Raw genomic sequence first — 12,657 nt, 5'->3', positions numbered from 1 at the left:
ATTGAACCGAGAGGTCGAGGTCGAAATCTCGACCATCCATTATATATATATTTGATGATAGGTAGATGTGGCTGAAATGTAAAAATAGGTAAATAAAACGTCGAATCGGTGGTCGAGATTTCGACCAGGATTATTCATTCAATCGTGGCCGTACGCGGCTATTACGCAGCGGTGAAAGTCTTCGCGTTCGGGAATCGGGTCTTCGAACTCTGTGCGAATCCCTATGTTATGCGTTGCTCGTTTCTGAAGCACTAGCTCGTGTCCATTTTCCTTGATGCGTCTTCCCTTTTGAAGTCCTTCCACTTTCGTAGCATCCCTGCAATCTAGGGTTTTTAAATCTTCAGCCATTAATGATGATCCTCAACCTTCGTTGTTCGGTATCGTCGTCTGTAAACTCCTTAGATAACAAATTTTTTATTTGTTTTATTTGAAATCTTTGTTTCTGTAACAATATTATACTCTCAGTTTATCGGGTTGATGATCCAACTTTTTTGATAAGTTGTGGATATGGATGGTGTTCATGGTAACAATAACACGGCAGTTTCAACTACGACCTCGAACTCGATTCTGAATGCTAATGCTCCACCGCCGTTCCTTAGCAAGACCTATGACATGGTAGATGATTCATCGACGGATTCGGTGGTTTCGTGGAGCGCTGGCAACAATAGCTTCGTTGTTTGGAATCCTCCTGAGTTTGCCAGGGATCTTTTGCCAAAATATTTCAAGCACAATAACTTCTCCAGTTTCGTCAGACAGTTGAATACATATGTACGCTTTTTCCCTTACTTCTATAATTGAAGTTTCTTTCTCTTGTGCATCTGGTTTTTCAGTGAATATCTAGCGAATTATCTAGACACTTTTAATGTAATGAAAAGAAAACTGAGGGATTTTTATGAGAGAGAAAGCAGTGGGACTGGAGGAGACAAGTTAGAGTCGTGGGTATGTGTAAGGTAAATAAACAGATGAGCTAAGTGTTATTACAGATAATTGTTTTTACTGGCTGAATTACACACCTTGTAAAGTGCTTGCTACTATAGAGGATTTTGTTTCATAGTTAATTAATATGTGATGTACTTTATCGATGAATATTATGTTCTTTTTTCTTATTGATAGAAAGAGTATGATACATAAAGTGGAGAGCTGTGTCTGTACTCTGTAGTATTGTCTGATAGTCTTATTCCTTCAAATGGAAAGAAAGTTTTTGTAGGATACTCATACAACGTGATCTGTGATACAGAATATTGGGTAGTGGCAGTTATGAAGCATCATATAGAGAAACTCAGCGTACTGGAGATAAGGTTGTTGAGATAGATGAGTGGAAAAATTAGTATTGGTACGATAAGGAATGATCATATTGAAATTGACTTGTTGAGGGTCATTGGTTTTTCTCAACATTATCTGGGAGTAGTTCTGATATTTGATATGCTAAAATAAAGTCATTTGAGGTTGAATGTCTATGTTCAACAGAGAGGCCTCTGGATGCTCCATTAGAAAGGTATAATTGGATTCCCATTAAAAGAACTAGAAGAGCTATGAACATACTTAAAATGATATTGGGAGAAGTAGTGAGGATATACATGCATAGCTTAGGTCTTGTATCAGTTGATTTTCATGAGACCTACCCTGTGAGTTATTTTCATTGTTTGTCGAGATGTTATGAACTTGCATAGGTCTTATCTGATGTGGTTTCCTCTATAGGTTGTATTGGGCAGTCACATTAACAAGTTGCTTGATAATGTTCTTTTGAAACATGTGTAGTGGTAGCAAACTTCTTTCCATTTTTGATGATTAAATTGTTTCTATATATAACATGTGGAATTCTGTTGCATTTTCCTGTCTACTGTAGTGGCTGATCTAATTCCTTTGGATCTATTTAGGTGTTTCAGCTACTTTCTTGTTGCCTTAATGCTAAGTCCGTGCCATTTGTAATTGTGATGTAAATGCAAGTTATAACATGACACTTGTGTGCAACCTCCTAGCATCCTATTTTTTCCTCATGATCATTCCCAAGAAAAGTAACTGATGGAACTTGTTATTGTCACTTGTGTATTTTTGTATCCAATTTAACTGCCAGTCTGCTGTCGTTCAAGGAGAAAAAAGATCTGTTTTGATTTATTTTTATTATTATTATTTATTTTAATGTTTATGTTTGTTAAGTAGTTCTACATATACTTCAGGTCACAAATTTTTTCCGTTGTGTAACTTGGTAATTAATGCTTTGTCTTATATTTGAAGTCCTGGGGTTTTGATTCTGAGCTAGCTTGCCAGATAAAATGGATTTGATGGATGCTATTTGACTTACATATTCTGCCTCACAAATGCCTTATTTTTATTTTATTATTTTTTTTTGAAGTCTTTTCTTGGTAGATTCTTTTGAAAGTAATAATTGCCTTTTGCAATTGGAATCATACTCTTCTTTGTGGTGGTCAAGCGCTCTGGATGACTCAACTTCTTTTTTCTATAGATGAGTGGATGATGTAGAATCTCAACAAGAAAAGAAGATGAGGCTGTTATTTTGGCTTTGTAATGTAGGAGAATGTTGAAACTTCAATCAGCCCTTCTGACATCAAGGGCATGTTTCAGCGCGATGGGGATAGTACTGGAATGGTTGAGTAGGTTAAGGAATAGGTCTAGGGTTAGGTTTGAAGTGGGGGGACATGCCTGGGACAGTAGGGGGCTCATGGATGTGAACAAATTCAAAACAGCAGCAGGTCTGTGCTGATTTCACCGCAGGCTAGTAAACTGGGTTTTAAGTGAGACAACATGGAACTTAATAAACCAGAGAGAACGTAGAGAAGAAGAGGAAGAAGAAGGGATTCAGGGAAGAAGAATAAGGAGAAAGAGAAGGCAGAGACCGCAAGAGAGGCACATCTTGTCTGTGGCAGGTCTTGCTCAAATAATAAAAACTGGCCCAGAGGAAGTTAAGATAACTTCCTAAATCTAGGACCATATATTAGAATCTACATAAAAGGAATAGAAAAGAATAGCACGTTCACACTAGACTGCCTTCTGATTCTGAAAAATCAAAATAACAACTTACAAATAATGTATAAGTGACACATGGTACATATGGGTCATGTACCCCCTAGCAACATATGATAAAAATGGTGGACACTCTGATATTAAGAATCTAGGGAAAAACCCTGTAATAGCCAATCTGCCAGGCAGAATATGCTGAAACTGGGATTTAGTGAGGGCTTTTTCTTTCTTTCTTTTTTTTTTTTTTTTTTTTTTTTGGGGGGGGGGGTGGGTGTTGATTGGGGGAATGTGCTAATAATTGTAGAAAAGTGATGGGTAAGTTGGACAAAAGGAGGGAGTTTGGAATTTTAAGATAAAAAAGAATAGAGACAAACCCTGGCATGCCAGATAAAGCCTATTGTTGGGTAAGCATCCATGTTGTTGACGCCAAGTAGCTGAATTTTCCTGTTTCCTGGGCTATCCTATTTCCTCTCTACTTTGATTTTTTATTTTTCATTTCCAGCTTCTCTCTTTGTGGGATCATATATTGTACACTTATCCATTCTTAGTTTTGTTTTGAAAGGGTCCATGTAGCTGATCCCATTTAGTTGGGAAAGGTCTGTGTTGTTGTTGTTTGTTACTTTCTTAATTTGAGAATGTCACCACAACTGATTTGGAGCTGTGTTGGTTATATTATTCCTTCTTCCGTGCTAACTGAAACTTCCACTTAAGTGTGCATTGGTTTTCCTCGTCCCTCCTGATAGTTCTTGTTTCCTTCTCGTTGGTTTTCTTTCTTTACCTGCTATTCTGTTGTCATGTATTCCTTCTGTGTTATTTTTGGTCTGAAATGAGTTTGTTGGAACTCTATTACCACAAACTCAGATTGGCCTACTATTTCAGATGTTAAATCTCCTCCACAAATTGACTCAAAACCTTAGATTCCTGCCCTCATCTAGTTTGCTATTGTGGGAACTAAGTCTACAACAGTGTGATCTTTCCTACTTCCGGAACCAATTTCAGGAGTACTATGCATGGTTTCTGCCCTTCTATCTAGTTAATTCAGCAGAGTTGCGTATTGATTGAGTTTCCTTCAGGTGAGATTTATCAACTGCAAGAAATCCCTTAAGCATCAACATGCTGTGGTTGAGAGGTTGGAGAAGGGTTCTTTGGTTGAATTCCCAACTCTGTTATTTACTAATATGCCCATATTTCTTATGTTGCTTTGATTCTTTTATCTAAGTGTCAGAGAGAAACCCCACTTACATATTTGCTTCCAATGAAGTTCATAGGTCTGTTTCTCTTTCCTTGATGGTTCTGAACTCCCTTGTACTTATGATATTGCCACTTAACCAAAGTTGTCACTATATGTAGCTGACCCAATGCATTGGAGGGGGCCTAGATGCAAGGTGACCAAGATGTCTGCGTAGGAAATGTCTTGACAAGTATGGACTTAATTATTTGTGATATTAATTGCTCATGTGGACCCATACTGAATCTACCATCAGAGGCATTGGCACGTTGGTGATGTGCTCTCTTGTGGAATGCTTGGTCACAGATTCAAGACCTGGAACAGCCTTGCTGGAAACAGGAGTAAGGCTCTGTACTTTTGGCCCTCCTCAGACCCCGCTAAATGTGGGAGCCTTGTGCACTATGTGCTACCTCTATTGAAGTGGGGATCAGACTAGTCTAGTAGGATGTTGGAGATGGTTAGTGGGGTTGTTTTCGCCATGCCCGTTTGCCTAGGTTTTATTTTTTATATCATGTTTGGGTCTTAAGGTGCTCTTTATTTTGTTGACAGAAATCTAAATTAGGAATGAAGTATTTAACTGGACTTTGGGAGCCTTGTTAGAGTAATAAATGAGCACGACTAATTTTGTCAAAGGAAATAGTGAACATTGAATAAAGGAATTTAACAGTCAGTCTGGGTGCCATTTGACAGTAAACTAAACATGTAACACAGAGACTGAGAGAGTGATGAAAGCATATATCTCTTTCTTGCCCTACCTTCTTTAACTCATGGCCTTTCTTTTCTTGTTGAAAAACTGACATTCTCATTACCTCTCTCTGTATCTATGTATTTGTTTGCTTTTCAGAGTTGGTTCTACCATGTTGCCCTCATATTCTTTTCTTTTGATATGGTTAGTTGGTGGATCTATGTGAAACTTTCCTAAATGATGAAGTGCAACATTTCATTGAAAAGAAGGGAAGGGAAGTACTAATTAATAGGGGTCAAGGAGACATTTACCATCACTGTATTTGTAACATCGTGACAGAAAATTCCTTTTTAATGATGGTTACAGGGCATATCATTTTCCATCTGTCAAGGTTTTCTGCACATGCGGGGCTTAACCATGCCTGTTAATTTAAATTAGCTTCCGAAGAACTTTCTTCATTTTATATATTTTTCAAATGGATGCTGGTGGTTGAGGAGGGTTTTCATTCATTGTTATCTTCTTCTTGGTCGCTGGTAGTTTTGATATGCTATTTTATTTTGGAGTAGGGATTCAGGAAGGTTGATCCAGACAGATGGGAATTTGCTAATGAGGGATTCCTGAGAGGGCAAAAACATTTGTTGAAGAGTATTAATAGGAGGAAGCCTTCCCATGTACATAACCAGCAGCAACAGCCTCAGGGACAGAGTTCTTCCATTGGAGCATGTGTTGAGGTGGGGAAGTTTGGGCTCGAGGAAGAGGTTGAAAGACTCAAAAGGGACAAGAATGTGCTTATGCAGGAGCTGGTTAGACTGAGGCAGCAGCAACAGGTAACTGATAACCAGGTGCAGACCATGGGACAACGCATTCAGGGAATGGAACAGCGACAAAAGCAAATGATGTCATTCCTGGCAAAGGCCATGCAGAGACCTGGCTTCCTAGCCCAGTTGGTGCAGCAGCAGAATGAGAGCAGCCGGCGGATGGTTGGAGTGAACAAAAAGAGGAGACTCCCCAGACAGGAAGATAACTCAGAGGGTGAGCATGCTGTAGCTGCTGATGGACAGATCGTGAAATATCAGCCTTTGATAAATGAAGCAGCAAAAGCAATGTTCAGGCAGATCCTGAAGCATGATGATTCTTCCAGGCTGGAATCTCCCAACAGTAATGTTGATAGTTTCTTGATTGATGATGGATATTCACCACCCAATGCATTAGACAATGGCAGCTCTTCAAATCAGGCGTCAGGGTTGACACTTTCAGAAGTCCCAATTACATCGGGAAAGTCATATATACCAGCTACAACCTCAGGTTTCGCGGAGATCTGCCACTCACCTGCCATATCTGAGAACCAGTCTACTCTGACAGAAGACATGGTTACCACAACTGCTGCGTTCTCAGATGCGGGTGTTCTTAGTGTAGTTCAAGATATTCCATTCGTCCAGACAGACTTGGTTATGCCTGAATGCGCACAAATTCCAGGAACCAATATTTCTGATATTACCGGTGAGACTTATGCTGGGACAGAGACTGGGAATGCTGCATCATTTTTGGACTCAATATCTGTTGAGCTGAATGAGTCGATACCAATAGAATCTGAAGAGCTGTCGCCAGACATATTACTTGATGGTATAGCTAAACTCCCAAGTATAAATGATGACTTCTGGGAGCAGATTCTTGCTGTGAGCCTCCTCTCTGGTGACACAGAAGAGATTGACTCTGTCACACTTGATGCTAGCAAGGAGAAAGAGCCTGCAAAGGTGAATGGATGTGGCAAAGCTGAGCATCTGGAACACCTAACAGAACAGATGGGGCTTCTTACATCAGAAGCCAATAGTGTATGATATGTATCAACGTTGTCCCTGTCTAGTCAAGTGTAACCTTAACTCTCATGCCGTTAAGAGAGTTCTATCATGATAACGAAGGTGCTACCCTTTTCAGATATCCAACAAGAAGCTGCTAATGAGAATACTCTTTGGGTTGGGGTTGGGTTGTGGTTTTGAATTTCAGAAAATTATACGTAAAGGTTGGTGTTCAAGAAAAGATACTTGTGATCTTACCCCTCCCACTCAATTTTTGTATGATCAACAAATCAAACAGTTTACCAAAAAAAAAAAAAAAAAAAAAAACAAATCAAACAGGCATTAAAAGTGGAAGGCAGTCCTGTGCTGTTGCAGGATAACTTGTATAGGTTGATCTCCTGAAACTGGCTCTGAATGGTGGATATACCGGAAACCTGCAATAATATTGTGTTTTCTTGGAGTAGACGGTTCCTTGAGATTTAATTTAACTCTGTATAATCCTATCATCCATATGAAATGAGAGGATTCATACTTATACAGAAGGAGGTACATCATTAAGGGCAGGCTGTGACATTTCTGCAAATTTAAAAGTGAATTTTGGTTATTCATTTACACCCTTAATGTTCATTTAATCATTTTAAAAAAAAGACAGTCTATTTGAGGCATATTAATGTCCCATCCCCCGATTTAATAAAGTCCTTCTGTACAAAAAAAAAAAAAAAAAAAAAGTCTCCCAAGACAGCAACATGTAAAAACGGTTTTTACTCAAGAATTGGTCTCTACTAGAACAAAAACTTCACCAAATGCATATACTAAATTAGTGAGCATACAACATAACATATCATTGTAAATCTTTTCAAAAAAATTCCCAACAGGCTAACATATTTCAAAACATTTTAGCAAAAACCAACTTACCTAAAACGTTATGAGTAATGACTAAAGAGTTAGCAGTTTTGCCCTCTTTAGACACGATTTCGTTCTTTGATGATACTTTGTTTTAGAATGTAAACTAGATAAAAACCAGATTTGATGATTAATTTACTCTTTCTTAAAAAATCAGATTTTTTTAGGGCCTGTGGCATAACAGATTCATCCGGATCGAACCCCGTGTGTACGCGTCCACCGTTGTGCGGGGGGGGCCGTTTGCTTCTTCCCAACTGTCGACAATAAATTTTGTATTCCATTTCTTCCCCCACCTTTTTTATTACTCCTGTTTTTTTGATCTCTTTTCCGCCGCCAGGTTTTCCATTTGCTTGTACTCAAAGTTAGAAGCCACTCAAAAATGGAGAGAGGCTCATTTTAATCCAAGGCGAACAACCTTCCACCCCCACCCTCCAAAAACCCTACTAGGAAAAAAAGAAAAACAGAGATGAAAACCTTCCTGCCAAAAGGTTGCCTAGATAGACTTGGTGAAATACAATTAGCACTCAGTAAAGAATTTGAAATAAAAGTACTTGTTTTTGGGTGAACACTGGTACATTTGAATCTTTCAATACCAGTTAATGCAGAATAAACAGAGGAGCTTATAATTCCAATCAAATTAACAATGAAGAAGATCAATTTTGAGTAAACCAATAATATCACTTGTTGAGTTGGCCGAGTTGGTCTAAGGCGCCAGATTAAGGTTCTGGTCCGAAAGGGCGTGGGTTCAAATCCCACACTCAACAAAATAAAAAATTTTTCTTCTATTTTTCCATTTATACTAGTGAGGATAATGTTGTCAATGGATCTTTATCCTCTCAATTTCTATATAACCTTCCACAATACAAGCATTTTTTTTGTAAGATTCACAAAATCATGATAAGACAAGAAATTTCAGAGCTACAATGAATCTTAAAGCTCTAATCACCAAAATGATAGAATCGTGTCACATTACTCTAGAACATAAACGACATCAATTCTAGTAATGGTATTGTGATGAGAGTGTTGTACTAATAAGGTCTCCTATCACATTCTCTAAGCAGATTTGAAGAACTTCACTAAGTTTTTTCATATTTTAAAACTATAAAGGTAAGACCACTAATATGCTTTGCATGCCTAGTAGGGCAATGAATTGTATGTTTAGTGATGGATTTAGATCCTCTCAATCTATCTAGGCTATCATTCCATGCTGCCTCCCTCACAAAGGATTTACCATAAACTTGCTTGTGATTCACAGACACCAGATGTGAGGGAAGGGAGAAAGATGGAAAAACGGGCAGTTGGGTGGATAGAATCTACACACCTTAATGATACTTTGAATATTATATCTCAATACCTGTCAATTGACGTTTGATGCCTCTCTATCCGAGGCCCACCCTTTCGTTGCTTTTAACATGAACCAACTTGGCTATTTAAATGAAATCACATCTAACTTATGAGACTTGGAAGACCACTTTTTTGAAGGTTATGATATTACTATTGAAATGAGGAAGATCAGGGACCATGCTTTTCATATTGTATAGTCGATTTTTTTTTCTATACATATTTCTACGTTTCTTTTCTTAGCATCCAAACATAAGCATAAGGATATCTTTTATGGGGGGGGGGGGGGGGGGATAGCTACTTCAACTAATTCTATTGGTATTGGCCAAAAAAAAAAAAAAAAAAAAAAAAAACTAATTCTATTGGACTCTCGCCCCTGCAACACTCTCTCTAACCGTCTTTCTTTCTCCGGTGGCGTTCTTGTCAACTCTATACACATCGATTAGAAGAAGAGAAGGTGCAAGGAGAAGCAAGAGAAGCAAAAAAACCCATAATTCTTCGGCCTTCATGTGATTCAAATGATAAGAGAAACATTGGGTTTTCCGAGGGAATTTTTTTCACGGGCTTCATCTTCATCAATCTGTAGTAATTCGGCAAATTTTCCCTCACAATCCTAATAATCGAGATCATATTGTTTACTCGTTCATCCCCAAGATCATCAAATCAATACGTCCGCCGGTAGGGTGAATCGTCAATGCACCTGTTCGGCATCACCTCCTTCATTCTCTTTTCGGATTCTCCATTGTTTTTCAGTGAATTAATGCGCCACCAAACCCCTGATTTTATTTTCATCGAAGAAAATCTGAGGCGTAGTAGAGCTTGCGGTCCTCTCCAAGTTCCTTTCTTTGATCAGGTAAGCATCAATGCTGATCTTAACAATTTTCTATTCTTGTATTGTATATTATATTCGAATTGGAGTCAGTCTCCTGTTCCTGTTGCTCTTCATTTTGGACAATCACCTTGAATCATCAAGGATGGATTTCAACTAGAGAAAGAAACCAACTACAATCGAAAGTGGTGAAGGTTTCGAAGAAATATGGAGACTTTCAGTGGGTTGTCTGGCAAATCCTTTCATTGGTTTTAAATCGACTTGGACCGTGCGAAGAACACAACCAATCGATACGGGATTTAAGTAATACTTGTATAGGAAATGATTTGCTAGATTGAATGCAAATTTTCCAAATTCATAGGAATTCCATGTTCGATGTAATTCCTCAACGGCATTGTTCTACTTGATTTTTGATTTACCACTGAAGATGACTGCTCATTTCTGGGCCTTTTCTCACAACTCCTTGATAGACTTCAAAATGGTACAAGAAATATCTATTGTGCTGTTTTAGTAAACATTTTACTTCTTGAATCAAGCACTGTAAGAAGTTACAACATGTACACACTGCAACAAAGGGAGCCTGAATGTATTTGTTTTTACTGGTTGGGCAGTCTGCCAAGATGATTCACGTATAGCTAGTTTATGTTGATCTTTAAACCCACAAGGGAAGAACTTATCTGTTTCTGTATTATTATTATTATTTTTTTGGCTTCACTTAATTCTCATCTCTAGGTTGGAAGGCTCGCTAAGAAATCTCTTGTTTTACTTTGAATCAGTAATTCTTTTCCTCACATGGACCGACGCATACAGTCTCTGTTGAACCGGCTTTCCTGTGCAGCTGTCACGGTTGCCACTATCACTCTCATTCTTCTCTTTGTTGAAACCCCAGAGACATGCATCACAGATGAGCCAAGTACCCCACAAATCAGGTTCCCAAAGTCCTCCTGTGATGCGACCCACCGTGAGATTGTCTCCATTGAGAAGAAAAATAAGCGCCTCTGGTCCACCAGGGACTGGGGAAAGAAAGTCAATTCCTTCACTGAGCTGTTCAATGGAATTCGCCATATGGGTTTGCTTACCAACCACTCACGAGTCCTCTGTGTATCAGCTGGGGCTGGCCATGAAGTCATGGCATTACAAGAGATGGGTGTGATTGACATCACTGGGGTTGAACTAATCGATTCCCCTCCACTGGTGAGTAGAGCTGATCCCCATAATCTTCCCTTTTTTGATGGGATCTTCGATGTAGCCTTCAGCGCACACTTTGCTGAGGCATTGTTTCCTTCTCGTTTTGTTACTGAGATGGAAAGGACGGTTCGACATGGTGGTGTTTGTGTTCTTGTTGTTGAACAATGCTCTGAAGAGGATCTACAAGAAATTAAGGGCATGTTTCGAAGTTCGATTTTTCTTGGTGCTCGCAATGTCACATTATTTGGATTGAAAATGATTCAGATTATAATGAGAAATAGAATACCTCCTTGATTTCACTACTTTTTCCATCTTACATGAATTTTTCTGCATTATTTATGGATGCATATAGTTGTGGGATTTTCTTGTTGACACCCCCTCAAGGTATCATATAATTTATAAGCTTAATTTCTTGCCCTATTGGTATTACATGCAGTTGTTTCATAATGAGGTTAATAATGTGATTGCATGTACATACTTGAAAATGTGCATGACCACATCTTCTAGCAGTGACATCGTGTAAGTCACTTCCAATTTACTTTTGGAAACCCTTCGATCCCTATGTTTTTTAGAAACATTTAATGACAAGACAAGGGACAGCTAGAAAGGTGTCAAGTTTCAAATACACCTTAGAGGTGCCATTCGTACAAGAAAATACACTATACACACCTACAGAGGTATATATTATATATATACACGCACATCAGAAATTTCACAAATCTGATGATATGAAGGTAAGCAGTCATATGAGACATTGCTCATAGTTCACATGAATGTTTTAAGAAGGAAAAGGAAAAGGAAAATATACATATTTGTGTGACATAAACCATGGAAACAACTGAGTTAGTGGAGAGTATATAATTGTTAAGCTCTGGTAGTTGTCATCAACTCAAATGGTACAGCTGGCCTAAAAATGGATTTGCAGTGGAGATGTCTTGATTCAGCAGTCTGGCATGTGAATCTTGCTTTAGCAGTGAATGTTACTCATAAGAGCCTCAAGTGACCCCAGTTGTCTAGTTTGATGATGGGAAACTTTCTTACACAGATATGGATCTGTGTATTTTTTATGGTAAGAGCTGTCACTGGTTCTAAGTACCTTTACGCTGTGTGCTGCTTGTTATAATTGTATTGACCCCTTGGGCATTGAGGGTGCCTGCTACTGCTTCCTTTTTTCTCTCAGCATCCTGTGTGCCCTTTTCAGTTCCACCTGATCAACTCCCACTGATCACTACCTAAGTCTTGTGCTTTTGAAGTTCATACTTCAGATAGGAGCTTTTAATGCAAGACACTCATTAAAAAAAAAAAGGTAAAGGAGGTGTGACTTTATGTAACTCCTCGTAGATGTGCTTGTTCTCAAACTGTAGACAACTATCTATGTGGTTGAATTCAAAAAATGTTTGTCCCAACAAAAAAGAATGTTGGATCTTTACATGGGATTCCTGTTCTTGTCTCAATATTTGCCATCTCAGTGCATAAAATAGAAGTTGTATTTCTCATCTGATTCTTTATTGCTAGTGCAATTGTTTCTGATAAAGTTCTTTTCGTTGTCGCTATCCATATCAATCTTTTGTTGTTCCAAAGAAATCTGAACCATCCTTAAAGTGACGAATTCCCCCTCCCCCTAGAATCCAGATTGGAGTTGTGGTTGTACAATTTTAAAGGACAGATACTTATATTATCAGTAACTTGTGGGTTTTGAAGAGTTATG

The 12,657-nt window shown here is 38.5% G+C and overlaps 2 protein-coding genes and 1 non-coding gene across 3 annotated transcripts; all 3 read left to right on the top strand.

Moving 5' to 3' along the window:
- Window positions 1-205: 205 nt before the first annotated feature.
- LOC149000230 (heat stress transcription factor A-1-like) lies at window positions 206-7,184 on the top strand. Its single transcript, XM_089140022.1, has 2 exons — window positions 206-768; window positions 5,459-7,184. Exons 1-2 carry the CDS (start codon window positions 508-510, stop codon window positions 6,728-6,730), a joined length of 1,533 nt encoding a protein of 510 aa, XP_088996148.1. The 5' UTR covers window positions 206-507; the 3' UTR covers window positions 6,731-7,184.
- A 1,090-nt stretch (window positions 7,185-8,274) lies between these two features.
- Window positions 8,275-8,355, top strand: TRNAL-AAG (transfer RNA leucine (anticodon AAG)). Its single transcript has one exon. It is a non-coding gene; the product is annotated as a tRNA-Leu (tRNA).
- Window positions 8,356-9,285: 930 nt separating this feature from the next.
- On the top strand, window positions 9,286-12,487 carry LOC149000228 (uncharacterized). The gene is made up of 2 exons (XM_089140213.1): window positions 9,286-9,785; window positions 10,538-12,487. Exon 2 carries the CDS (start codon window positions 10,554-10,556, stop codon window positions 11,241-11,243), a length of 690 nt encoding a protein of 229 aa, XP_088996339.1. The 5' UTR covers window positions 9,286-9,785; window positions 10,538-10,553; the 3' UTR covers window positions 11,244-12,487.
- The last annotated feature ends 170 nt before the right edge of the window (window positions 12,488-12,657 follow it).

The sequence above is a fragment of the Hakea prostrata genome, chromosome 11 (genome assembly GCF_041222555.1).
Source record: "Hakea prostrata isolate BN-2017 chromosome 11, UWA_Hpros_2, whole genome shotgun sequence".
In the NCBI taxonomy this organism is placed as follows: domain Eukaryota; kingdom Viridiplantae; phylum Streptophyta; class Magnoliopsida; order Proteales; family Proteaceae; genus Hakea; species Hakea prostrata.
This window is presented reverse-complemented; position numbering and strand designations above follow the sequence as displayed.

Bases quoted from the DNA above. Each gene is read 5' to 3' on its own strand.
- LOC149000228 (XM_089140213.1), top strand. From the start codon at position 10,554: ATGGACCGACGCATACAGTCTCTGTTGAACCGGCTTTCCTGTGCAGCT.
- LOC149000230 (XM_089140022.1), top strand. From the start codon at position 508: ATGGATGGTGTTCATGGTAACAATAACACGGCAGTTTCAACTACGACC. The intron at 769-5,458 runs GTACGCTTTTTC...ATTTTGGAGTAG, and splicing joins TCAGACAGTTGAATACATAT to GGATTCAGGAAGGTTGATCC.